Source organism: Parus major, chromosome Z, assembly GCF_001522545.3.
Source record: "Parus major isolate Abel chromosome Z, Parus_major1.1, whole genome shotgun sequence".
NCBI classification, from domain to species: Eukaryota; Metazoa; Chordata; class Aves; order Passeriformes; family Paridae; genus Parus; species Parus major.
Genome location: NC_031799.1, coordinates 30,861,821 through 30,889,772, shown reverse-complemented (window position 1 = coordinate 30,889,772; position 27,952 = coordinate 30,861,821). Strand labels below are relative to the sequence as shown.

The following is a 27,952-nucleotide window of genomic DNA, read 5'->3' as shown; positions in this document are numbered from 1 at the left end:
ACAATAAACATCACTGATTTGGTCTTACTGATTTCACACAGGTTTGAATGACCAAGTCAACCCTGGACATTGGGAGTGGAATGGAGGAGAACCTGTAACCTACATGAACTGGAGAAGAAGCTCCCACCACTTTCCAGTGAAGGGAAAAAATTGTGTATTTGTGCAGAAGCAAGGAAAATGGCAGGCAACTGACTGCAAGAAGGTCAAACCAAACAGCTATATATGTTCAAGAAAGTTGTAATGGATGGAGGATGCCTCTGAAAGCATATGGACATTCGTGCTATTTCAGTATGTTAGGTGCATTACAAAACCTTTCTAGTTATCAGCAAGGCTTGTTTTGTATGCCGTCTGAGGTACAGATGTTTATATATATACACCTAACCAAGGTACAGAAATCAGCTGCAAAAATTAATCTCAGGTTAAGGTTTTGAAATCTCCCCAAAGACTTTGATCTGTCACTTACTCATACGTATTTTTATACCAGAGTCTCAAGTCTTTCCTCACACTTCTGTGTAACAGTACTTTTTCTTTTAAAGAAAGTACCATGTCAGTTGATTTGCTTTGCTCTTAAAGGAAGGATTGTGAACTGCAGTTTTACTCTGCAGTCACAAAAAGAGGATATACTACTGGGATTAGAAATGAGGGTAAACAGCTGTTTAAAAACAGATATTCTTGGGTGATAATGGGAGTGACATCATGTGAGTACTGGAGTTTCTTTGGTGATGCACTAGTACATCTTACAAAGGTACAAATAACTGGATATTGCCAGGTGACAGAGTACTAACAGGAGCAAAGCCTTGTTTACCTTCTACCTCCCAAGGCCAGCTTCAGAACATAATGGGTCTGACCACACAGAGTTGCATCTGTTTCCCATTCCTAAGGAATTTTTTTCAATTTTTTTTTTTTTCCAGAACTGCAGGATGGTGCTGTAATTTTTAGTGTAATTAAATAATGGGACATCTCTAAATCAAATGCTATAGCAAATGATGATTTATTTAAAAAAAAACATGTAAATTTAATCCTAGGATATTATCTGGGGATATTCACTGATACATGAACATCAATAGGATTTATATGTGTGTATAAACCAATGTAATCATGAGACATATTTTGTAGTAAAGCAGCTATGGCTTTGGAAAAGTATTAATCTAAGTACTTATTAGGGATTTGAGGCTTTTAAAAATAATATTTAAAAATCCACATTTATTTCTGAGAAAGGCTTAAAACCCAGCAATTAATAGAAAAAAAAAAACCAGCTGGCCAGAACTTATTATGTTAGATAAATATAGTTGCACTATAACTATTTTGTAACAGTATAGTAGATTTATATTTTACTTGTCAAAAGCTTGCTTTGGGACATTTTACTGCCAGCCTTAAAATTACAACAAACCCAAACCAACCAACCAAAACAAACAAACAAACAAACAAACAAACCAAAAAAAACCAAACCCAGAACCAAAACCAAACGTAAAATGAGGATCCAAGCATAGGCTTCCTAAAAAAAATAAATTAAAGCTCCTCTCAACATGAGTCACTGTGTGACAGTTGGTTTGGAAGTGAGTAGGGTGAGTTTGCCCTGTACCTATGAACTCTCATCCTTCCCATCTGCCTGCCTGCTGCCAGCAGTTCATCCCCCCTTTGCTCATCTATTCAGCCAGCCGCTGGATCAGTTTTGCAACAGAGCCACAAAACCTCCTTCTTGGGTTCCTCATAGCAATTTCTCAGTCTTGCAAGGGATAGACAGAGCAGAATCACCTCTCCTTTCTGAGATGGACACTGTTTCAGGGGTTATATATTTGCCTCTGTCATGCTTGGTGACTTATCTTTCCTTCTTGCCTGTGACAAGTCAAATCAAAATGTCAGCAGCTGAACAGTCTGAACAGTCTTTGTGTATAGGAGAGAACCTTCCTGAAAGGACTGTTGCCAATAAGTATGACTGCGTCACAGAATTGGAGAAAAAAGAAAAAAAACATACTCAGTGAGAGAACCTCCTCAGCGTTTTATTTATTTTTTTGTTTGTTTGTTTGTTTGCTATCAACAGATGCAGACAAAAGGATTTCCAGGATTTTTTTTTCATGGTAATATTTATGACAAGTTTCTAGACATTTCTAGTCAGAAATTCTTTTGTTTAAGGAGTTTTGTAGGTCAACATAGATATGCTATTTGTCTCCAAAACAACTACTTCTAAATATCTGGTTTTATGGCTGTTTTTATTTCTGAAAGGCTTTGTTACAGAAAAAAAATAAGTGTCGAAAAAGCACTCTCAATATCTCTTAGTGGTATGTTCTGGAATGCCAGGGAAAATTGACTTAGATAAAAATATAAACTTTATTTCTTTAGGGCTTTTTTAAATGAAAGCTGTAGAATTTATTGGTGCTACTTTGATAAAGCCTATTGAGATAATTCAAATACCTCTCCCAATTACATAATAAATGAATTATATCAACAGAGTGAGGATTCTGCAAAGGTGCTTGTTACTTGATCAGTAACTAATAAATGACTTCTGCCATCTGACACAACAGTGACCTCAGGTTTGCTTTTGTGAGAGTAGGGGAAATCTTCCCTTTTCTGAACTTCATTTGAACTACTTTAAAGTGACTGCAGAGTATGAAGATTTCACTACACAGAAGATTCTTAGTTGTGCAAATTTAATTATATCTAACACAATACACTAATGAAACTAAAATTCTTATACTACAGAGCAAATATATTTCTGCCCTGAAAGGCTGCTGAATTTTTTTCCAATACAATTAACTGTTCCAAACATTTAATTAATAAATTTTATTTCTGTCTTTAAATAAGTATTTTTCCACAGATCTTTACATCTTTTATTTTTATTATTTGAATACTGGAGTTCAAAGAACAAAACAAATCAGGGAAAGCACAAATAATTATTTTTTTTCTATTGGCATAGGATATTATTGCTTCTAAGGAGTTTAGTAATGGATAGACTGTAGGTCTATCTGTAGGACTGTAGGAGAAGCTTTGGGGATCTCTTCATCTTCAGCATTTTTTAATTAAACTCTGAGTAAACTCCAGGAAAAATCAGTATTTAGAGGATCAGCATCACCAGGAGTATTTCAAATGGCTGAAAGTAAGGAAAAGGAGCATGTAAATCCTGGTGTTCACATACGGATGTCACACTTTCTGGATAAACAAAGGATTTATTTCACCAGAACTATCCATATATCCATACCCAAGAGCAACAGAATCAAGATGCTCAGTGAAAAGAACCTAGGAGTTACCTTAGATTTCTATTCAGGCATGGGCTCTGTAAGCACTGTGTGCGCTTGTCACTTTTAACCACTTTCACTCCCTGTCAAGTATCTTTTAAATATGTCAATATTTTAAAAAAACTTGACAGGGAGGTAGTTAACTCAAAGCCAATGGTTATGAAGAAAATGGATAGACACAGGCCACAGGAGCACTTACTCTAAACCAAAATATTCTAAAACACTTGAGTTTTTACTAGCTTCATATATATATATGTATATATATATCAAGTATTTAGTCTGAAAAATATAAAAAAGAAATTTCCAGATCTTCTTTCTACACATGGATAGTTTATTGAATCCTGAATTTATTAAAGTCTTTATTCATTCAAATTATAAAAATAACTGATATAATTATGCATAAGGTTCAGTGAATACTAGTGATTCAGCAATATTTACATCTCAAGATTGGTGCTGCTGTAAGTCTTCTATTCAGAACACTATATATATTGTCATGTTTAACTCTGCAATGTGTGGTAATAAAAACCTCCAATATATACTTCGGTGAATATGAATTTCTTAATTTCAAAATCTCACAAAAGCTTGTTTTCTAGTGATAATTACTCAAGTGTTTAACATAGTATAAATGCACTTAATATAACTGCTGTTTACTCTATGCAGCTTCTGAGTTCATTTTTTTCTTCTCTTTGAGGCTATTCTTGAGTGAATAATATAAGGACATTTGTACCATGAGTACATATAAAAGAGAAAATGCTGTTTATTTTGAAAAATAAATCTAAGAAAAGTTATAGGTCTGCAAGCAGATATACAACAAGAATGAATTCAAGCAAGACTGTCAGTTACAAAAATGAATTTTAATACGATTCTTGATTTAAGGAAGAATGTGAAAAAAGTCACTGTCCCTAAGAAACCTCAGTCATCTTCAAAAGGAGTTTTCCTCTCTTGTTACCCTTTAAGAAACTATATGGACTCTAGTTCTTGATATCATTGTACTCAAGTAACAGGAACAAAACAGGCTCTAGTTAAGGCTTTTTTAATGGCATTGAGGTAATGCATTATTTTCATCAGAAGTAGCCCTAATCAACAGGACCTAATTAGAGGAATCCCATGGTTTAGAGGTACAGAAGACAAGGGAGTCCAGGAGAGCTGGTCAATAGTCAGCAGTCCTCAAAGCTCAAGACCAATGTATTCCCATGAGCAAGAAATTAAACAAAATGGGCAGGAGAACTACAGGGATGAGCAGAGAGCTTCTATCAAATAGAAGAAATTTATGAAATGTGGAAAAAGATAGAGGCTATATGGGGAAGCCTATCCTGGTGATAAAAGATACAGAGAAAGCAGAGTAACTGAAGTCATTCTTCACCTCAGACTTCACTGCTGAGGACATCTTTCAGGAAACCCAGACCCTGGAGGCAAGAGAGAAAGGCCAGAGAAAGGAAGACTTGCCCTTGGCCATTTAGGGTTTGGTTAGAGATGAGCTAGGCAGACAAAGTCATAAATCCACAGGCCCTGATGGGAAGCATACACATGTGCTGAGGGAGCTGGCAGATGTTGTTGCTAAGCCCACTCTGCATCTTCTTTGCAAAATAATGGAGGAGAGGTGCCTAATGACTGGAGGAAAGCCAGTGTCACTCCCATTTTCAAAAAGGGCAACAAAGAGCACCCAGGAAACTGCTGGCCAGTCAGCCTCACCTGTATCCCTGGAAAGCTGATGGCACAGATCACTCTGGAGGCTGTGACCAGGTATGTAAAAATAAGATTTGTGGGCTGGAGGGTTGGGCAGAGAGAAACCTAATGAGGCTCAACAAAGGCAAGTGTCAGGTCCTGCTCCTGGGGAGGAACAGCCCCAAGTGCCAGCACAGGCTGGGGCTGACCTCCTGCAGAGCAGCTCTGTGGAGAAGGACCTGGGACTCCTGGTGGATCACAACTTGTCCATGAGCCATCAGTGCCCCTGTGGCCAGGAGGGCCAGTGGTATCCTGGGGTGCAGAGTGTGGCCAGCAGGTCAAGGGAGGTGACTCTCCCCGTCTGCTCAGCCCCAGTGAGGCCACACCTGGAGTGCTGTGTCCAGTTCTGGGGTCCAGTGGAGAGCCACAAGGATGGTCAGGGGTCTGGAGCTTCTCTCTTGTGAGGAGAGACTCTGGGATCTGGGCCTGTTTGGTCTGGGGAAGACTGAGAGGGGATCTCATCAATGCACAGAAACATCCCAAAGGTGGGTGTCAGGAGGATGGTGCCAGATAACATTTCGGTGGTGCCCAGCAACAGGTTGAGGTGCAATGACCATAAACTAAAGCACAAGACATTGTACCTCAACAGAAGGCAGAATTTCTTTACACTGAGGGTGGCAGAGCACTGGAATAGCTGCCTGAGGAGGTTGAGGAATCTCCCTCTCTGGAGACACTCAAAATCCACCTGGACACATTCCTATATCACCTGCTCTAGGTGACCCTACTTTGGCAGGGAGGTTGGATCTCCAGAGGTGCCTTTAAACTCTAATGATTCTGTGATTAAGAACCTGGTATCTGAAGTATTGCATATAATCAGAGTGAACAAAGTAGTATTTTATGCATACAGAAAAATTTTTAAGATAAATCTATATTTTTATTTTAATGCAATTAATCTTATGTGCACCTTCCTTGGATTATATTACAAACATATTGTTGGTGGTGTCAAATTCTTCAGTGAATAACCTCTCTCTCTCTGTCAAATTATTCACCTAGGAAGATGCATCTTACTGAAGACTGAAATGTGTCTTTTCCCAGACTCCTTTTTCCCTGTCCCACAGGTTTTTCCAGTGTCTTCCTCATCCCATGCCTAAGCAATCTGCAGCAATCAGTTACATGTCCAAGAGAACTCCTCAGGCTGGATCTGTAATTGGATGCACTATCAATTAGGCAGTACATATATGCCAGTACTGCTCAGAAACAGAAGCACCCATCGCATCCTGTGAATATACCTACAGCCAGGAGAACATGGGCCAATATATGTGAAAGGATGCTCGTCCTAGCCCCGCTGAAGACATAAGTTTACTTTAAAACATTTTAAAGTGTGAGCACCTTCATTTTGGCTGAAGTATAAAACTTAATGCTGTTCCTTGTTCTGTTGCCAGAACAAAGAAAAGAAACAGAGAAATGTAAACAGGAAAACATAAATGAGTGAAGAAAGAAACAGTGCAAGAGAGGACTTGAAACAGAGGGGAGTTTGTGATGTAGAGTAACTAAGGTTGGAGGTACAAAACTAAACAAACCTATTGACTATTTTTTCATCTCATACCTTGTTAAAAGACTCTTGGTTTCATAATTAAAAATTTCCCATGAGGCCTGTATGTGATCTGTTTCCCTGAAACTCAGTAAAACAAAGACCACAGATGGCCTTCTTTGATAAGTACAATTATTGGAGAATAAACTGCATAGTGATAATTCATTAGTTCTCAGGTCTTCATATGGGATCTGTGAAAGATAAATCTGGATACAAGTTTGTCTACATAGCATGTGTTTTGAAATTTGTAAGATATTGAATTGGACTGTATATATAAAATCCATTTTAATGATTTTATACCATTAATCATAGTATGATGAGGCTATTTAGCTCAACAGGAGGCAAGTAATTCAAGCAGTGCCCAAGAATTATTTTTAGGCATCAACTGGCTGTGTAGATAATGTCCATTAATGACTGAATAAACTCCAGCTTTGAAAGAAATGAATAATTTCCCACTTTGCATTTGCATAGCACTGATCATCTATAGACCTGACAGTTTTTAAAGGATGGGCAAACAGTCACAGTGGCTATTTCTAGTGATAACAGAATATCCTGAATAAATTGCTACTATGATGGCAAAACAAACCCTGCTTGAGAGACACTACTGCATATAGCCATAAGACTAAACAACTAGAGTACAGTGAAAACGTGTTATGCTTATATGAAAGGGTAAACAGGCAGGAAAACAAGTTAACAGTTGGGGTTTGGTTTTTTTTGGGTTTTTTTTTTTTTTGTGGAAAACTGAGATTAGGACCATATTTGGATTACTAATGATTATATGCCCAGTCCAATCCCTGTAGTCAATTATCAGTCTATGCAGTTGATGACTCCACAAAGAAACTTCCAAATGTGTGCTATTTTTAACTTCAAAATGACCATCTGAGCTTGCTGTCTGAGCTGGGATACCTTCCTATAATGCAGGCAGGCTCTAGCCTGAGCAGAGAGGCTGAGAGACCTGCTACGTCTGCACAGTTACATAGGCAGCTGACTTCAAAACAGATCATGGCAGTGTTTGGATATTGAACAAACCCAAATGTATCATGTTCCATGTCTCAACAACTTTGCATCTTAGAAAGCAGCCATAGCATACTATTATAGGCATGAAGGAACAGTATTAGACTTCGTTGGCAGAACCAAAGCTGGAGCGCTGCTTTGGGGTCTCATCAGACCTAGAATCAGGAACTAGAAATGGCTTGACCTAGAAGTGAAGAGAGTTGTTTAAGCAGTCTTTGGGTTGTGGAACAGCTTGCAGAGTGATTTGTTGACACTGCTTTGCTTCAGTCTTCTTTCCTACTCTTCTGTAAATAATAATTTATGCATTTACATCTGAAGGCCTCAAAAGCCTTTCTTCTTGCTGTATGTTACAGGACAGAATGGTAAGTACGAGGAGTGGATTCTGATCCTGAAGAGGTTTTTTTCATTGCCATTGCACTGCAATATGACATCTATCAAAATATCTCTACATATATGTCAATACTAAGATTTCTATACATACCTTGATAACATTTAAACTGCAGGAAAAACCCAGGTCAGCTTAGTTTAGATAGTCTGGGAAGACAAATCATTCCAATTCTACAATTTACTTAATTTTTATCTGTGCATTATCAGAGACATAGTTAGATATCCTGAAAATATGTATCTTGCTTCAAACAGCCAAATTTCACGTTTGAAAGGCATTGACAAATGTGCCACATTTTCTGCATCAACATAATACATTATAGAATAATATTTTATGTATAGTCTTGGGGCTCTTCGGCAACTAAAACAGAGAGGAAAAGAAGGAAAACACAAAATTTAATGTTCTTGTCATTGCTGAATACTTTTGAGTGACAGTTACCAGTACAAATCAGATACAAGGTATTTTAGTTACAAAAGTCAACTGCTTCAGTTCAAATTTTTTGGTGAACACAGAAATGATATGAGGATTCAAACTGCAGTTCTAGGCAATAAATAAATTCCCTGGAAATTAAGGTCAAGTAACATCATACATCTGGTAAGCACAACTTAATTTTTCAAGAATAATAGAAATGTTGCAGAAACAGGAGTGTGTGGAGATTGGAGTACCTAAATGGCAAATTATCTGAAGCAGAATTTCTTTTTTGTATTTTAATATTAGGATTACTGTTTGCAATATTTATTGAAAATAACTTTTCCTTTTCCCAAAGCTTTTCTCTATGTGCTGTTCTAGCAGATTATTTTTTCTTACATGTTGCATAACATAGAAATTTTGCAAGAGATGCCTCTGTTTTAAGGTGCATAGTAGTCTTTAGGTATTGCTGTTGAGACTTTGATAGCCAGAATCATAAATGTATTTTTTTAACACATTTTACTTAAATGTTCTTTTATCATTATTATCACTTTATAGGATGCCTGGAGTGGCTTTGGTGCCTGAACAGGATATGGCACTGATAGATAATCTTTGAAAACCCAGGAAGAAGAGTTTCTTCACTTGAGACCTTCTGCTCTGTGCTGGTGACATGTCTGCACTCCAGCAGCTGCAAACCTGCTGTGAGGAAGATGAAACAAGGGCTAGTGCCTCCTGACAGATTCTTCTGACTGTCTGAGCAGCAGTCTGTTAGTCATGCACGCCTTGGGTCATATCCCAAATCTGAAAGTCCAAGTTAGACTTAACTTTAAAAAACACAGTCTCTAGATTGAGCTTACTGTTTCAGCAAACTTTAATCAGCTTGCCTTTTCCTATTGTAATGAAATAACATTCCCTGTTTTGACAGTCTCTGGCTGTATGGAACGGAAAGTCAAAATAAACAATGAAGACCACATTGAACATTCTAATACACAACCTCAAATGTTTACTTAATTCCTCAGCCTAAACTAGACACCTTATCCAAACATTTCCTCCTGTTGACTCCTTCTGTCCTCCACAACATCCTGGGATACTAGATTTTAGATAGGCGCTTCTAATACACATAACTCAGATTGAAAGCAGAGTTTCATTAGCACAAACTTCCCTATCATAATTGTAATCTACAGTAAATGAATGCAATTAGACCCCACCAGGGTCTCCCCTGAGCCCTCCTCTCCTCTGCTATAATCTGACTGTAGGTTCTTGTATAAAGCCAGCATACTACATGCACTGCAATAGCAGCAGATCTACTTGGTTGCCCTTTCCAGGATCATGTCGCTGTTTTTCCTTCAAATGTTCGTGCTCTCATGTCTTGGAGCCACAGAGCTACAGAGAAATTCACAGCAAAGGAAAAGCAGAAGGCCATTTCAGCACTTTCTCTACCTGGACAAAAATCTGTTTAAAAGTCAAAGTTCTCCTGAGCTGGTAAGTGAGAACCCAGCAGGAGTTGAAGAGACACTGAAAGTACCAAGCTTTTTTGTATCAATTCCACAGACAGCATCTGGAATTGAGAAGAAAGAGGAGAAAAAAATGTCCAGATTCATACTTCCCAATGCGAGACTCCACGCAGACCAAAATCCGAGTACCTGGGTTGCACCCAGAGAGATCCCTCCTGTGGAAAACTTCTCTCCACCCCATTATTCCAGCAATAGAGAGTCTGAATTTTCCTACAGAAAAGATGCCAAGAAATTCTGGGAACATTTCATGAAAAATTCAGCATCTGAAGAGGTTGTTCTGCCAATCAAGACCAATGAAATGCACCAAGAAAACTGCAGAACCCTGCCTTTTGCCCAGGTAAGAACAAGTATCCAAGATCAACAAACAGGCCTTTCCCCTGTCTCTTGTAATCAGCAACTAAAGGGACATGGGTTGTTTAAGTGGCTTAGTCAAAGGGTTTCAGAACACTTGCTCATGATAAGTGGCTGAAAGATGCTAATGAAAAAGTTTTAGTCTGATGAGGCAAACTGCTAAATTGCAGCACTGGAAAGCCACAGACTCAATTTTTATAGAGTTATTTATTATTTTTATGCATCGATATTCAGACATAGTCTAAGCAGGCAGGGAAATGATGAGTAATTATCCATTCAATGAATATACATCTCAACTGTTTGTAGATTTGAATTATGATCTTCTCTCTCTCTATATATATGTATAGATAAGTATGTGTATACACACACACATGCGTGTGTGTGTGTGCACATATACAGCCTCTCAGAACAAGTATTTACAGGAGAAGCTGGTTGTTTTCTCACAGCTAAGCAAAGATTGTTTTCTCCTGTATTAATTAGAAAACTGATGCTTACATCTAATTCTGTGCTGAGAATTTTGGAGAACTGGTAAATTGTCCCATCCATAGATGATGTCATTCTGTCACACTGTAACATCAAGACAAGCAAACAGTATAGGTAAAAGTGCTGCATTCCTCGTAAATCTCCCTCTATTCTCAGTGTTTCTGTAATCACAATCTGTCAAGGACAACGTCTTTTCACATCCAGAACTAAAGTTATTTCACACAGACATACATACATGTTGTCTAGAAACCTGTACTGTTTGTTCTGAGAAGAAAAAAGTGCACTGTTTTTTGTTTTTCCTTTTCATTTATGCCTTCTAGCAAAGTCCATGGGCCATTTCTGCATCTGAAACATTAAACTGCTTTCTGTTTCAGGGTGTTACTCATAACAGCTGTGAAAAGGTGACAATACAGAATAATCTGTGTTTTGGAAAATGTAGTTCTTTTCATGTTCCTGGTTCAGAAGATCATCTTTATACCTTTTGTTCTCACTGCTTGCCCAGCAAGTTCTCCATGAAGCGCCTGGATCTCAACTGCACTGATTCTGTTCCAGTGGTCAAAGAAATCATGATTGTAGAAGAGTGTAAATGTGAAACTCTGAAGATTAAAGACCCTATGACTGGATCTCTACTGTCAGACTTGTATGAAAATGTACATGAGCACAATTAACCTGTGGAAAGTACTTCTTAATTTGATCATAAGAATTTGCCAATGAAAAATTCAAACAAGTTGTCATCATCCTTGTACAAAAAAATATTAAAAATGTAGACTTTAGACATGATCTCCGTTTCAACAATAACTTTACTGAAAGTATAATAAATTTTTCCCTGCAGCTGTTAAGGAAAAGGAGGTAAAGTTATTGAGCTTATGTGTAAAGGTCTTACTTTACTAGGGGAAAACTTTAAAAAATTTCTACCCTTCCTATCACTGTTTCTAGGATGCTAGAAGTGTGAAATAACATGATTTTTCTGTGCAAAACCCAAATGTTAACTTGTTTTCACTGCCTTTGCTTGCAGGGAGTGCCAATTTGTAGCTCTATTGGCAACAAAGATGAGATTTTAGTCTGTTCCCTACAAAAACGGGTCTACTTTTACATCAAGATAATGGCTGGAGAGTGTAAAACACAAATGGACATTATGTACATAGGAAGCTGTGACTAGTTAATGTCATACTGATTGATCCCAGTTGGAGCTCAGTTCTACTTGAAAACTAATATACCACACAATTTACACCAATAGATAATGGAAAAGGGTTATTTTGCCATAGAAACTGCGTGCTCTCTTTTCCACATGTCTGCATTTGCTCTGTACTTTTATTTTTACTCAAAGTGCTCAACTGCAGAAGGAGAAAAAAAAATAAATCCATACTCTTACAGAAAACATCACAGATGAATACACTGATGTTATTATTTAAATTCACTGTGGAAAGACAATGCACATTTTCCAGTCCAGTGAATTTTAACATTGTCAGAGAATCTAAGATAAAGTTTAAATCATGTTCTCAATGCTTGAACTAAAGCAGAAAAGGCATTTGTGCAACAGAAGATCTGAGAAAGACTTTATCATATAGCAACACCTTAACAACTTTACAGGAACAGCTGAGAGAACCCTGCTAGGAAGCATTGGAGTCTTGTGATAGGCAACACAGCACCAGTGACTATTAGCTGAACTGCTGGCTTTCCAGCTCTCTCCAGCTGCTTCTCCCTGGATTTCGCTTGCAGACCTGGTACACCAGACAGAGATCAGCTTCCAGCAACAGAGCTCAGCATATTTCTATGCCAGTTTTTTTCAGTCCTCTGGGAATCTGCTCTCAGACCTGGGACACTGTTGTTAAACTATCAAAGCTCTTTTTTAGGGTACTGGAAATCACTGTTGACTTAGCTTATTCGATGTCAAATCCAAGGGCTGGGTAAATGACTCCTTGTATTTGAACTGCAATAGTCAATGTCAAAGAATACATGGCTTTGAAATCCAAGATCCATGTTGAATATTTACAAAAAATTGCATCTGAATTACATTCTGATACTGAGTCTGAAGCTGTTTGCTTCTTCAGGCCACTTGCAGGGAATGAATTGAAGATTAGTATATAGTTACCTTTTAATACATATAAACCTGTTTATAAATAATAAAAATTGTGTAGTAAAACTCAAGAAAAGTCTTCTCTCCATTCTTTTACATGAAGGACTGATGTGAAAACTATACATTGTTTATATGCTATGGCGTATAAAATGACGCCATTCTGAGTAACTACCTATCAAGGTCTTATCATCCCTGTATTGTGTATGAAAATTGGTGTCTATTTTTAATCAAGCCTAAAAAAGAAAAGCACTCACACCATTAAAGTTCTCAACTTTTTTCTCTTTATTGATGTATTTTCTTTAAATCTGAAAAAGCCAAATGTTCAGAGACATTTTACTCAGAGTTTGACACATGTCTTAAAGCTGTCTGAATATATAAGAATGTTCATCCACATTTTTTATTGTTTTTTGTTTACTGAAATGCAAGTATGTTTTTAGGTTTGATACTTGCAAGCAACCACTTGAAGCTAGGACACTCCCGGTATGATCACATATCAATTAAAAAGAAAAATCTTCCAATCTTGTAATTTTGACACAACTGACGGCTATGCTGTGAGTTTATCATGAGGATGTCTGAACTTAAACTATATTGTGGACTGCAAAGTCTTCAGCCTAATTTTTAAAGCTTCTCTGTGCTGAAGCATTACTGCAGTCAAAGAAAGCTATTCATGTAAGGAGTTTGCAGGACGAGGTTCCTAGTGTCAATTTGCACAGCTTTAAAGTAGGTGAAAAGAGGTAATGACAGCTGTAGTAATTGCTAATTAGATTAGTGCTGTAGGTTTCTTGGATGCATGTTTAATTAACCCAGCAATGACTGGTTGCATGTAATTAGCACAGTATTTTGCAAAATCAATCAATGCGTTAATTGGATCAGATAACTCAGTGTTTAAAAAATCCATATTAGGAATATGTTTTATCAAGGGCTTGACGGGATTTTGCTCTCTGTGCATAATGACGATGGCCTCTACAAGCAGAACATTGTGGATCAGAAAGGTGATGGGTGTGATCCATATGACCATGTGCATGCTTTCAATAGGAACATTATTGCAACACACCCTAGTGTTCCAGTGTCTACTCAGAGCCCGCATGCTCTCTGTAATGAAAGCTTTCCCAGGGCAGCTATGCCGACAATGTTAACCTGACAATTGTGCAAACCTACTTTACAGAACAAAACTTTATTGCAGAGCTCTCTGAAAATTCTAATCAGTTTCAAGCAGAGCTTCTATACTTCTGCCCTTTCATTTGTTCCACTGTCTATTTCTCAGATGGGTGTGCTTTGTGTAGAAAACAACGAAGAGAAGTGCTGTTTCCTGCCTACTGCTTTAGCAGAATAAATCTTCAGTCCATGCTATTCTTTTAAGTGTGGATTTAATGCAACTAGCTTTAATGCCTGTAAATACATCAAACACCAGGGTTACATCAAATTCTTATTGAATTCTGTACAACCATACATTCCAGGGAAAAGTCTCTGAAGCTGCACTTCATGCTGTGCTCGGTACTTTGTTCACCATCTAACGTTCACAACTAACCCCATGGCTCTCAGCTGACTAGCTTTTACTGGCAGGTGGTGAAATCTCTTGCAGCTCTTTCTCATAAATCTACTCACTTGCTTCTTGCTGCAAGAGCAAAACAAGACTCCTTACTCAGACAGAAGCTCTCTGCCAGTCTATACAGCTGCATAATCATGTCTGGAATCATAATATGCCGAGTTGAAAGGGGCCCCCAAGGGTCACTGAGTCCAATTCCTGACACCCTACACAGGACGGCCCCAAGAGTCACACCATGTGCTTGAGAGTATTGTCCAAACACTTCTCGAACTGTCAGGGTGGTACTGTGACCATTTGCCTGGGGAGCTGTTTCAGTGCCCAAACATGCTCAGGGGGAAGAACCTTTTCCAAATATCCAACCTCAACCTCCCCTCACACAGCTTCAGGCCATTCCCTTGAGTCCTGTCAATGGTCAGCACAGAGAAGAGATGAGTGTCTACCCCTCCCCTGTCCTTCACAAGGAAGTTATCCAAAATGAGGTCTCACATCAGGCTCCTCAGTCAGGCTGAACAGACAAGTGAGCTCACCTGAATAAGGGTTCCTTCCATTCAAGATCCTTCACCATCTTTACCGGCTTCCTTGGGATGCTCTCTAATAGCTTAGTATCTTATATTGAGATGCCCAAACCAGCCCCCAGCACTGGAGGTCGGGCTGCCCCAGCTCAGAGCAGAGCAGGACAATCCCCTCCCTTGCCCCGCTGGTGATGCTGTGCCTGATGCCCCCCAGGACAGCATTGTCCCTCCTGGCCGCCAGGGCACTGCTGGCCCGTATTCAGCTTTCCATTGACCAGGACCCCCAGGTCCCTTTCCCTGACACTGCTTCCCAGCATCTCATTTCCCAGTCTGTCCATACATCCAGGGTTGCCTCACCCCTGGTGCAGAATCTGGCACTTTCTCTTGCTGAACTTCATATGGTTGGTGACTGCCCAGTCCCCTGATTTGTCAAGGTCTCTCTGCAGGGCCTCCCTGCATTCAAGGGCATCAACTCCTCCCAGTTTTGTATCAGCTGGGAACTTGCTTCTTATCCCTTCCAGTCCTACATCCAAGTCATTGATGAAGATGTTGAAGAGCACAGGGCTGAGGATGGAGCCCTGTGGAACCCCACTAGTGACAGTGGGGTCCCCAGTCTGATGTCACCACATCCACTGTAACCCCTTGTGCCTGACCCATGAGGCACTTGCTCACCCATCACATGATGTGTGTATCCAGCTGTGAGCTGCACATTTTGTCCAGAAGGATCCTGTGAGAGATGGTATCAAAAGATTTGCTGAAGTCTAAAAAGATTACACCATCTGTCCTTGATAACTGGGTGTGTTACCTTGTCATAAAAGGAAATCAGGTTTGATAAGCAGGACTGTCTCCTCATGAAGCTGTGCTAGCTGTGACCAATGATTGTGTTGTCCTTTAGGTGTTTTTCAATATCTCCCAGAATAAACACTGTAACTTTACCAGATGGTGAAGTGAGACTGACAGGATCCTGCATTTTCTGTCCTCCGCAAGTCAAGTTCTTTGTATTAAAACCTGAAAATATTCTCCAGCTTCCAGTCAGCTGGGAGTGCTCTGGATTCCCAAGACCACTCAAAAATCACTGAGAAAGGCTTTGCAATTACATCAGCCAGCTCTTTGAGGATTCCCAGATAAATCCCATCCCATACATTTTAGGGATCCAGCTGGGGCAGCAGATCCTGCTCAATGCTCCCAGAAGTATGTGCTGTGCCAAATGGCACGTTTTTAAGAGGTGTGGAACTGGGGCTACTTTGGGTCCTCCATCAGACAGTTTACCAGTAGAAACAGGAAACACTGGTATTGAATTACAAATATTTTGTACTTTCTGTTGTGCTAAACCTAACTCTTTGAATATCTGGCATGTAAGCACCAACTTCAGCTCACCTGAAATAATTCCCTCACAGCTGTGCACACTCCTTCTGCTCAGGTGAGAAAAAATGGGGATTAGCTATTGCAAGAATATTGATAAAATGTTAACTATCCTCATTGACAACAAAATTGTCCTGTTTACAGGGCCTCAGGCTCCATGGCATCAGCAAACTGCATTTTCACTTGAAAATTAAAAAATTAACCAGAAGCTGCTGCTGCTACTACTACTACCACTACTACCACTATTACTAATTTAATAATGATAATAATGGTAACAATTATAACAATAACAATTAAAAAAATAATGATAATAATTACAGCAATGGTAACAACAATAATAAATAAGAAAGTTAGGGTTAGCCTGATGTTTCTCTAAGGGCTTTTCTGAGTCATTTTAGTTCTTCCTGGTATAACCACTGCTTTTACCAGTCATTTACTCTGACATTCTGCTGGTGGCTGCAGCCCACAGTCAGGGTGTTCAAACTGAGCAGGCCTGTACCTAAGGTGCCTTCTGAACTAGGCTGTATCTGCTGGAGCTTGTTCAAACTCACCTTCACACTGCATAGATGTGGAATTTTTACGCAGTCTGTTGCCCTGCCTAGTCTTTAGTCAGCAACTCTTGCGGGAGGAGAGGCATTAGAAGAACTAATGCTAGGCCATCTGCAGCTGGACACTGTCTGAGCAGAACTCCTCACACCACTGAAGTGCCTAGGATAAAAATTAACTTCCTAAATTAGACTATTTCCTGGTCTACCTTAGTACCCCACCTAATCTATCTGGGCTGCAGGATCAGGAGATTTCACCATGTCTGCTATTGAGGCAGGCAGATTAGAAAACATACCTTGTCTTTGATTACTCCAGCTATTAAGTAAGAGAGAAAACGGAGCCTGAGACACATTTTTCTTTAACACCTATAACCTCATCCTCAGTATGTCACATTGTGACTGACAAAAATTGTGGGCCACAACAGGTTTTGTTTCAGCATGCTGTTTCATTGACACAGACTTTTTTCTTTGTGATGTGGATCTTCATGACATCAAGAATTCTGCTCCCATTCTAGAGTTTACCAAGGTTTATGTATGTATGTCACCAAGGTTTACAAGAAAGTCAAAAAGGCAGTGATGCTGCAGGAATGTGGTAGCAACAAATTTTAAAACGACCCAAGAAACTGAATACTGATGACTTCTCAGCTCAGTACGTATCTGTGCACAGACAATGTCCCTTCTGCACTTTGGTCAAGGGGCACAGTTGGACTAAAAATGAATCCTGGAAAACAGTCTCAAGAAGGAAGGGGCTTCTAAGAATCGTGGGAATCACAGTGCACACCTCTCTCTTGCATGTGTTCTCCATAACAGAGCCTTAGCTGTTACTGCACATGGCCTGATTTTAGCAGGCTGATTTAATATTTACAGAGTGCCAATAAAGTTTATGGGATGGCAGCTGGTGGTTCCTCTGATAATTTAAAAACAGCAACAACAACACAACACAGACATCAGGAAATCCAAGAGGAATCCTATGCCATTGTGCAATATTCAGCACTGAAGAAGGTGAATAATTTTGCAGACTTCTAATGATCTTTCTGTAATACATCCATATTGGATTTTATGTAAAATTGATATGCAAAGCTAGTACTCCCATAGGTATACATTTTTTCACACAGAATGGAGTTCAACAGGAAGAATCATTATCTATCTATCCGGATTTGATATTCTGGTGAAAGAGTCAGGTAATATCTCTAGGCCAAGACTTTTCAGTTGGGAAGTCCAGCACACAGCTGCCTGTTTTTCCTCCTGCAATGTGCTTTCTCAAAAAACACGTTAACAGAAGGGGAATGCTGTGCTATGAGTAAGCCAGAAAAGACAACATCCCTTGTTCCACAAGCTGTGTTTACTCTACATTCCTGAATAGAAAAAATACAACCTGTCTGGGAGGACTACAGGTTTAGAGACTGGCCATTATCAGGGTACCACAATAGAAATGGAACCGCTTGGTATTCAAATGAAAGATAGTAATACCGACTGGTTCTTTTTCATTCCACATGAAACCTTCATTGATCATACTATTACTCTTTTCTTATATTTCCATTTTACTTCCCTAGTCCATGGTTTCCTTTAAATTTCTTGATTGTTTTGGTTGGGGTTTTTTCCCCATCAAAATTCATTCTTCAAATCAGTGAAAAGTTTTCACAGCTTATTAGGTCTTTTACATATAGACAAAAATATATACATTAAATTTGTCATGGAATAGAGCCAGAGGCTGGATTTTGTTATTTATAAATATTTATAGAAGAACAGCTTTTCCAATTATTCTTTTCCCCTTAATAGACATATTAATAATCCAATTAATACATCTGTTACTTTCAGAGTTACAGGCTCCTATTGACATATATAGATTGTTTGGAAGGAACTGATCTTCTGTGATTTACCTGGAACATGATTCTTTCTCCTTCCGGACATCCTCCAATTTCTGCTACAAATACATATATTCAGATTAGAGCAACTTTAGGTTGAAATGTTAACAATTGCCCTGTATAGAAGACAACGAGACAGTGGACACAGAGTCCAGGACAAGGCCCAAAATCTTGACAACAGCTTGAAAACTACCTAAACACTAACATATTTTGGTTTCGTAGGGTTTTTTATTGCTGTTGTTTTGTTTTGTTTTCCCCAAAATAGTCATGTTATGATTAAGTTTTAGGAAGAATATGATCAGTAATAAAGATGGGTTTTCTGCATTGGTAGTGCTCACAACATTACTCTTCATACATTCCATCCATCATCATAAAGGAAAAATGCTCCAGGGTAAGAGCCCATCAATTTACAGTGGGAACCATGCCACTCAGACAGATGGGGTACCTTTAGGTAGCCAAAACATCATATATGTTCATCAGCAATGGGCGCTCAAGGCATGATTCCCAGCTGGGAACACTGAAAATTTTGTCCATTACAAGCTGTCTTTGGCTCTCAGCCACAGCTAATCCCTTGCAGGTCTGAATTATCTTTTTTAAATGAAGATTGGCTTCTGTGGCCAGGTAAGGGTCCCGTGTGAGCAAGGGGCACAGCACAGCAGGCAACCTGATTGTCATAGAAATGTTACAACTGGTCTGTGCTGACTGAAGAGAGAGGCCAGGATGCAAAGTACAGAATTACAAGAGTAATTCTTCATTCATGGGCAAGTGTAGCATTCAAATCAGGACACACTGAGAGTGCTTAAGAAATGGCTCCTCTGCCTTTCACGCATTCATATACAACATGATTTGATCAGTCACTACATAACCCACATTCATGCTACTATTCTGGAAAACAGCGATAAATCTGTGGTGTCACCATACAGCTGCTCCTTTCTTGACTTTGGTGTCCCTGGAGTTGGTCTTGCATCATCTTACTATGATGGGAAATAATAGCAGGGTTTTGCCAGAGGTGTTGAAAATACTGGGGTTCTGGTGTTATCTTTGTAGTCCAGAGACATTTTTCTTCATGGGTGGCCATAAGATTCTGAGAGACAAGGCAGAGAATGTCCTTATCTGCAAGGTGGGGGTTTCCTCCTCCTCCTCCTTGCAGTGAGCTGGGGCCTTTCACTTACCGTGGAACCACATACAAAGTAAAGCAAGCATATCTTAAGGAAGCTAGCGTGAGTCTACACTACTGAGTTAATACAACTTCAAGCTATGAGGCCTACCGGGTGCAGCTGCCGGATTCTCCTTGCAGCAGCCTGGAGACTCAGGCAGAAGCCTTGCCTGCAGCACTCGTTTTTGTCAGGGACTGCAAAGGGACGCTGCAAAAATGAAGTACGGACAAGGGCTCATGCTGACTGAAGTCTGTGCTCGGGAACAGACCAGTTACAACCCCCAGCCCTGGGGAGATGCGGCTAATCGGTCACACGGGCTGGGCACACCAGCCCTCCAAAGCGGCTCCTCCGCCCGCGCAGGAGCCGAGGTCCAGAGCCCTGCCGCGCCCGCAGTCTGCGCGCCGAGACCCTCCCGCGCCCGTGAGGGGCAGACGGGTCGGTTCGGGCGGGTTCGAAGGGCGGCTCTGCCCCCGCCGCTCCCTCCCCGCGGGACGCGGTCCCGCCCGCCGGGCCGCCCGGAGGGCGCACGCGCGGCTGGAGCGGCGGAAGCCCACGGTTGGTTCCTGCGCGTGCCCGGGCGGGGGGCGGCGCGCGCGACCCCCGTTCCCCCGGGAGCGGCGCGGCGGGCGGGCCGGGCCGGCGGGAGGGGCGGCGGAGTGGCGGCGGCACCTCGGCGGCACCTGGGGCTCGGCCCCGCCGCGGCGGGCGGGCCCCTGCGGGGCTGCCTCCATCCCTGCACCTCCTCTCCAGCACTGGTGTGGTCTGTGCAGGGAGCTGGTTAGGGAAACTCTGTGCAGACTTGCCGGGTATCTCCCCAGCTGTGCAATAAGGAAATGGTGCAGTCGCTTTCATGCAGCTCTAGGGTGGTGGTTGCCGTGTAGAGGAGGAGGTTGTGTTTGCCGGTATCGAGGTGGTAGTAGGAGAGACACGTGGTTTTGATTGGCTGTGTGTTCCAGCAGCACGGCACAAGGAAATGCGGTGGCCTTGGCCTCCCTTGGTTTCACACTTTGATTTCCCAGCTCCAGTAGTTAGTCACATGAAATAGCAGGTCTTCGTTTACCTCAGACTGATGATCCAAACGGTAATGCTCTTAAAGTAACATACATTATCCACAAGTCCACAAGTGGCTGTTTGGTCAGCAGTAGGTGAAGATAGCTTTTATGAACTTCATTGCGATAAGGAGGGTAAGGTGTGCATATGTCAATATCGTGCCACATCCCTCTGCAAGCACAAGTGACATTTTTTATAGATGCAGTAGCTGTTTACAGGTATGCTTTGCTAGATCCTATCAATGAAAAGTAACTGGGTGGGAATGTCTTGCTTGCCTCAACAAACCTGTCAACAGCCACCTAGCAACTGTATTGTGCCAAAGCCTGCTGCAACCATCCATTGTGTAAGCAGGAGAAATGGCAGGTGTGTGGCGTTTTGTCATACCAAAAATACGCTGTTGCTTATGTTAACTTGCTGTTCCGATACCTGTTCTGTTTGGTTAAACAGATGAGTTGCAAAAAGCTTAATGACACTTCTGTTCTGACGCTTGGTAATGTAATGCTACTTCTTTAAAATCTACTTTGTAAAAGAAGTTTAGTTGACTGTTTCAAGTCCACCATGTTTTTTTCCTATTGAAGTGTATTTTTAGTTTTAGTATCAGTAATCTTTGGCAGTAATTCTTAAGATTTCAGGAAAGTCACTGGTGTAAAAAAGCATCGGGGTCCAGAAATTGTGGGGGCTATTGATTGTTGCTGCCTTGCCTTAGGTATCACAAATATTATGAGGAGTATGGCTCTCTTTCTTTGTATTTTGTATTCCTTTTTCTGACTTGGTTAGGATTCAGCCTTTTTAGAAAGTGGTGGTTTTTTTCCACTCTTAAAATGTGTATTATAGAGTGTATTATTGTTCAATTTGGAATCTTAACATTGGTGAACATTGGTTTCATGGTGAACAATACAATAAGTTACTTATTTGTGTTGTTCTGCACTTGTTCAAGGATTTGTTAAAGAAGTTCTGGAAGTCAGATTTCAGAAATTACACTTTTCTTAATGAGCAGGGCTAAAGTGAGGCACAGTTTCTAGTTGTGTATCAGTGCAACACCAATGAGTGTGCAAGAAAGAGTATGTCCCCAGAGCTGACTGTTGTGCTTCTGAAGGTGAGAAATTGAGTACTGCTTGTGTTGGGTGAATTTATAAAATACAATTTTCTAATTATGTTTTGGGACAGTCTTGATGCAAAATTGTATACTTTTTATTTTATAGGGTTGCAAAATGAGTCCGTTTAAGCAGTTTATACATATTGTATACAGATACGTTAACACTTCTGGTTAACACAAAGCTTTCTCATTTCTTGGAATTGACTTTCTGCCTGCCTGCCTGATTCTGTGGGCTCATTATTCTGTGGATATCACACGAAGTGTCATATTGTAGATGACTGTAGTGAACAAAATACTGTGTTTATGATACCATTGATGGAAGTGGGCAAAAAGAAAAGGGTTAGAAAAAAATTCTGTCCAGGCATCCTGTAATAAAAGTAGTTTTTGGAAAGGCAAGAACAATTCCTGATCGTGTAGGAGAGACTCAGTCATGTTTTGGTGCAGCTGAAGCTTTTCATAGGCACAGCTACTGTTGGCTTTCAAATTATTTGTATTTGAGTTGTTTATTTAGAAGAAATAGCTATAAATTAGGGTGTAAAGAAAGAAAACCACAAAACCTCTGACATTAGTGCTCTGTATTTTCTCCTAAATTATTTCACTGGAAAATTGCTTTGCTTGGAGTATTTCACTGCTTGCTTGTATATACAGATATAAATCACTTAATTGTTTCTCTCAGTTTATTTGTTGTAAACCTTCTCATCGAGTTTTTTCTTTGCATATTTTAGTTTTTCTAATGAAAAACTATGAATTCTGAAGAACAAAATTTTATGAGATTAGCTGCCTCTTTTTTTTTACACTGTATTTGAAAGAGCAATAAGTTCACTTTGTTTGTAACTTAAATTTTAATCTAGTACTTCATTCCCAGTTATCTGGTTTTGAACCTCTTAGTTTTTCTTTATTCCTGACTTTATCTATTTATGCATGTACCTAAGCCAAGAAGGGAAAAAACTCACTTTGCCAGAGTAAGTCAATATTTTAACATAATTTAGTGGCTATTGCCGATGAAATGTAATGAAAAATATAAAACTTTATTTATCATTATAGTAGACAGGGAGCAAATGCATGTAACTGAAATACACTGGCAGTAGTGTAGTTTTATATAGACCTTTCTCTGAACCCTTACATCCTTTTAAATATGTATTAAAATTGTGAAATGGCCTAGAACTGAGATTTGAGGAATGCTAGTTAGAATTAACATGTCAGTTTGGAGAGAGCTCTACTCAATAATGTGGAGTTTGAAAAACAGTATAGAAAGTAACCTGTTTATATGCTGCTTTAAAACAAGTGATAAAGGTTGTTAGTGTATCACACTGTTTTCTGTCTCTTCCAGAAGATACAGAAGATGGATGAATAAATCACCCTGTCTTGAGAGTGAGGCCAGTATTTGCATAGTTCTGGCTTAATTGTGGAACTTGCCATCCAGGGTATGGTTTTGAGGGAGGCTGATGTTTGTTTTGGTTTCATAATTTTAAAAGTGAATATGGTCATGCAGGCAAAAGTAAGTCACTGAGGGATAAAAAATTTGGAATATATTCCCTTGATAGGCATTCCTTTTGTCTTCTCTTGAATCTCTCTCACTGCTTATTACTTATACATTGTACAAGTAGGTCACTGAGGAGCAAGTATTTCAGTAATTATGTCGCTCTGTTTTGTTTGTTGAGCTGTTTTTTCCCCATTCTGAGGAGGTGCTATGAAGTCATGGAATCTCTGCTGCTCTGGTAAGATAGAAAACAGATGGATTCCTCAGTGGTCAGCAGTGTTTCTAGCTACATTTGGCTTTTTTGGCCTCTCTGTTTCTGTCAGTCTGCATGATTTTCCCTTTGTAAATTCATGGTGATTACTCCCAGTCGCCTTCTTGTCCTTCATGTGTTTGAAAGTAGTTTCCAGGATTGTTTCCTTCACCTTCCCAGGGAGCAGGGTGAGGCTAGTAGGCAGGCCTGTGGTTGCCTGCCTCCTCCTTCTTGTCCTTGAAAACAGGGTTTTCATTGACACTTGTTTTCTTAAGTCCTCTGGAATGTCACCCATCAGCATAAAACTTCCAAATGTAGTGAGAATGACTTTACAATGACAAGACCAGTTCTCTCAGCACTCAGGTTGGCACCTCAGCAAGTCACATGGAAGTGTTAGGTCCAGTTCACTTAAAAATGTGTTAATCTGATCCTCCCTCTCTCAGAGTAAGTCTTTTGTCCTCTACACATTCCCACAGGTCTCAGGGACCTGGGATTCTAGAAGGTAGTCTTACCCACAAAAGAGCAAGGAAAAAAGGTGCTTTGACATTTTTGTATAATTTTGTTACTTATGGCAGCAGGCTGAAATTTCCTCTATTCTTTCTTACACTGCTCATTTACCCATACAAATCTTTCTCATGGAATTTCATATCCTTCACCAGATTCAACTCTAGAAGGACCTTGGTTTTCCAAACCCTATCCTAGTGAACCTAAGTGGTGTTCCTGTGTCAGGACACACACTTGGTGTAGCCCCACTTCACCTTAGTTTGGCTGATATCAAGATTTCTGTTTTTCACATCATCCTGCTTTCTTTGGTTGCAAACCGTGACCACCACATCCTTGCTCATTCAGAGGTCACCATCTTCCTCTATCATCTTTCCTTGTTTAAGCATTCCCCAAGCCAATTGACCAGCCTCTTGGCAAAGATGCTTTTACCCCATGTAATTTCAAGTGGATCTTGTTCCCCTTCACTCTCAGTTCTTGAGCCTCCTAGAAGGTTCTGTGGATGTAAATGCTGCACAACCACTTGCTCATTTGCAGGATCTGTCTGCTTCTCCTCAAGTTCTCCCTGTTCACCAACAGCATGAATGGAACACCACTTGGCTACTAGACTTGGCTACAGGCCAACACCCTGTGAACTGTGTAGTCATGCTTGGTACACTTCTGGTCTCCCCTGGCAGTGTCCATGGTGCCTGAACAGAAGAGCAGCTGAGGGTAATAGTCTTAAGTTCCAGACTGCTACCAGTCTCAGTAATATTCTGTCCATGGTATCCAGGATGCAATGGTATGCCAGGATGCAGACCCCTGGCAAGCAGCATACTTTGCCAGGTGACAGGTTGGGCCAGCAGAGGTGTCTTTGTCCCAGAAGCAGGGAATCACCACTGTTCCTTACCCCATGCTTCCTATACCACAGAACTCAGGCACAGATAGGTCAGAGGCTTTCTTGGACAGAGCTTCCTGTCCATGTGTGCTGCCAGGGCTCAGTCCCTGCTCTGCAGGTCAGAGCTGCAGGTGGAACAGGAACTCTCTGTGGGAAGTGGAAAAATAGAATCTTCCATGGATGCTGAAGGGTTCAATCTGCAGCCTTAGAAAGAGCTTGAGTTAATGTAATGATAAAGGTACACAAACATTAAGTAGAAAAATTATAAACTTATGTTCCCATATTGTAAGTAAGAATATGCCTTGAGTAAATAAGAAATTATATTAGGTAAAATAGTGAGAAGTTTAAGCTGTAATAATGTGACTTACAGGGTAGGCTAGGGTTATAGAAGCTATAATGGAGGTGTGTGTAGGTAAGTGACCTATCAGTTTATTGGCTGAAAGACAGATGCAGAATGGCAAAATTAAGCAAAAGTGATAGGTTATTAATTAGAAACAAGTTTTGTGTTAACTGCCTATTGGACCAATATGTTATATATTGCTGTGTGAAGAAGAAACCCATGACTACCCTGAGCTGTGGCTGACTTGTTACTCCTCTCCAAATCTCACACCTTTGAGTCTAATATCATGTCTGGCTTACTTGAGCAGTAAGTCATCTTAGATATAGCATGGTGGTCCCATCCCTTGTTTTTCATCTCAACATCTCCTTTTGGTGGTGGAGCTCAGAGGTTCCCAGACTTTGCTGTGCTCAGCATCTCCATATCTGGCTTGACAAGCTCTGCTTCTCCTCATGCAGAGGGGCTTTCTGTAGCTGCATGAACTTGGTGGGGATCTGGTCTGTCTCCTTTTCAGCACTCTTAAATGTGCAGTTTGCTCACCTCCTCAGCTTGTCTGCTTGATGAGATGGGTCCTTCATCAGTGCATGCTTAGAAGTATGTAAAATATTGTTGTTTTTTTTTTGTTCTAAACCTGCTGGTTGCCACAGTGTGATGGATTGGCATTTAGAAAAAAAGTGAGGAACACCCATGTAAATAATGGCTCTGAGAGAGCCTGCTGGGAGTTTCTTCTCTGCCTGAGACCTCGCCAATAGCTGGCCAGTTCTCAGAATTGACAGTATTTTTGACCACTGAAAAGTGAAATGACCTTTGTGAATAACCACCTTTTAAACCTAAGCCTGGGAGCTTCTGGCTCTCTTTGTTCTTTGTTTCTGGCCTTGAAAGTTCCCAGAGCTCTGGTGCAGCTGCCCCCCACCCATGGCCTGTCTGGCCTGGGGGAAGGGGCTGAGCTGGACTCCAGCGGCTCCCGGGCAGGGGATGGAGGCTGCAGGACACCGGCTTCAGGTCGGGCCAGGCTGTGCTGTGGCTCTCGCTTCTCCCAGGAATTCTCCAGGTCCTGTACCAGCAGGGTGGCCAAAGCCCTTCCCAGGGGCCCCTGGACAGCTGTTGATCCTTGCAGACACCCCCCCATGGGGCACACAGACAGCTCCTGGCCAAGAACTATCTGCTCCTTCCCTGCGGCTGCTGGGCTGAGAGAGAGACACCTGAACTCTGACACCGTGAATATCTGCTGCAGTTTGGGCCAGATTTTAACCCTTTCACTACCCAGATGAGACCTGCACATTTAATCCCTTTCCAGAGACAGGAAAGTGAGTGATCAACACGTAAAGAGACAACATAAACCATCAATGTCAGTAAAAGGAGTTGAGCCTCAGATGGAAGGAGAATGAGGAGATGCTTTAATAAGCTGAAATATTCTTTTGGTAAGGCCATGGAGATGAACAATAATGTTTTGAAAAACTCCTTTAATTCATAAAAGAGTATTTGGGGGGAACTGAAGTATTTCAAAGTGTAGATCTGAGCAAAGGTATCCATTGATGAAGCTAAACAAATGGTGGAGTACTTGTGATCCCATGAGATGCTGGAACAGAGAAAGAGAAGTCAGAGTTGATGTAGACCCTTGGCCCCCAAGGCAAAAAAGAGAAAACCTCTGTTCCCAGAGATGATCACAGAGACAGATGAAGAGAACCTTTGCCTTTGAAAAACTCTTCCTTAAAGTAATACCCCTGAGTTCCTGGCCTGTGAACACACCTCTGAGTGGTGTGAAAATGGGAGAAGGGCATGATGGCAGAGTTTTTTTTCCCAGACAGCTGCCATCATGGGAATGAAAAGCCATGAGAAAACTGTTTGCTTGTGGAGAACTCTCCATGGAATGACAAGAGAGAACTCCTCTCTCTACAAGGACTGATGAAAAGACTATTGTATAGTTGGTACTGTTTTAACCACCAGGTTTTGTCTCTTGTCAGTTGGACAAGGGAAAGGTTGAGTGGTGGGGAAGAAGAGTTCTTGGAGGTTTTATTCTGGTTTCGTATTCTTGTAGTTCTGTTAATAAACCTTCTTTATTCCTTTTAAGTTTTAAGCCTGTTTTTTCCCTTCTCCTAATCCATATCTCACAGCAAAAAATCAATAAGTATTCTGGTAATTTTTAGCTAGTGCTAAAACCACAACACACAGCTAGCTTACCACAGAGACACATTAAGAACTGGCAGACTCAGTAGTATAATAACCTCATTTTATATTTTTATAGATATTATTTATTATATTATTAATATATATGATTATATTATTATTATATTTATTACATTATATTATGTCTAGAGTCTGTACATAAGTGTGTAGTATATTGATACAATTCATGTAACAGCCAGTAGTGCATGCGTGCTAGATATTAAAAGAGATTATAGGGATCAATAGGTTTTATGATTATCATGAACTTAAAACCAAGTTTTAACAGCACAGCAGCTTTATTCAATATACAATATGGTTCTAAAAACAAATGTTAGGTAATTCAGTATTATTAGAATAAAAATAAACATTTAGTATGCTGCTATACTTGAATGGGAGCACTGTTACATTAGGAGTTAGCAAACAAAGGGTTATGATTAATAATGCAAAGGAGAAGTGTGGAAAAATGACAGCTTGCTTGGGTTTGATT

At 40.3% G+C, this 27,952-nt stretch overlaps 3 protein-coding genes across 10 annotated transcripts in view; all 3 read left to right on the top strand.

Moving 5' to 3' along the window:
- The window catches only part of FREM1 (FRAS1 related extracellular matrix 1), a 65,553-nt gene extending 61,665 nt beyond the window's left edge, over positions 1-3,888 (top strand). Inside the window, exon 36 of the mRNA XM_015615230.3 lies at positions 42-3,888. Within this exon, the coding sequence (XP_015470716.1) occupies positions 42-241 (200 nt within the window). The 3' untranslated portion in view covers positions 242-3,888. The remainder of the gene's footprint in view (positions 1-41) is intronic.
- A 1,442-nt stretch (positions 3,889-5,330) lies between these two features.
- Positions 5,331-12,962, top strand: CER1 (cerberus 1, DAN family BMP antagonist). The gene is made up of 2 exons (XM_015652454.3): positions 5,331-10,147; positions 11,019-12,962. The coding sequence occupies exons 1-2, from the start codon at positions 9,626-9,628 to the stop codon at positions 11,310-11,312; spliced, it is 816 nt and encodes a 271-aa protein (XP_015507940.1). The 5' UTR covers positions 5,331-9,625; the 3' UTR covers positions 11,313-12,962.
- Positions 12,963-20,193: 7,231 nt separating this feature from the next.
- ZDHHC21 (zinc finger DHHC-type palmitoyltransferase 21) overlaps positions 20,194-27,952 on the top strand; it is a 38,900-nt gene continuing 31,141 nt past the window's right edge. For 7 of the 8 annotated variants that reach the window (XR_004500549.1, XR_004500548.1, XM_033520662.1 and 4 more), the window contains exon 1: positions 20,194-20,263. The gene's annotated coding sequence lies outside the window, so the exon portion shown is untranslated. Of the gene's footprint in view, positions 20,264-20,456; positions 26,721-27,952 lie in introns of those variants that run through there. The other variant, XM_015615342.3, reaches the window with a different exon arrangement.

Coding starts and splice junctions, on each gene's coding strand:
- CER1 (XM_015652454.3), top strand. CDS start 9,626: ATGTCGCTGTTTTTCCTTCAAATGTTCGTGCTCTCATGTCTTGGAGCC. Junction 10,148..11,018: donor GAACCCTGCCTTTTGCCCAG/GTAAGAACAAGT, acceptor TTTCTGTTTCAG/GGTGTTACTCATAACAGCTG.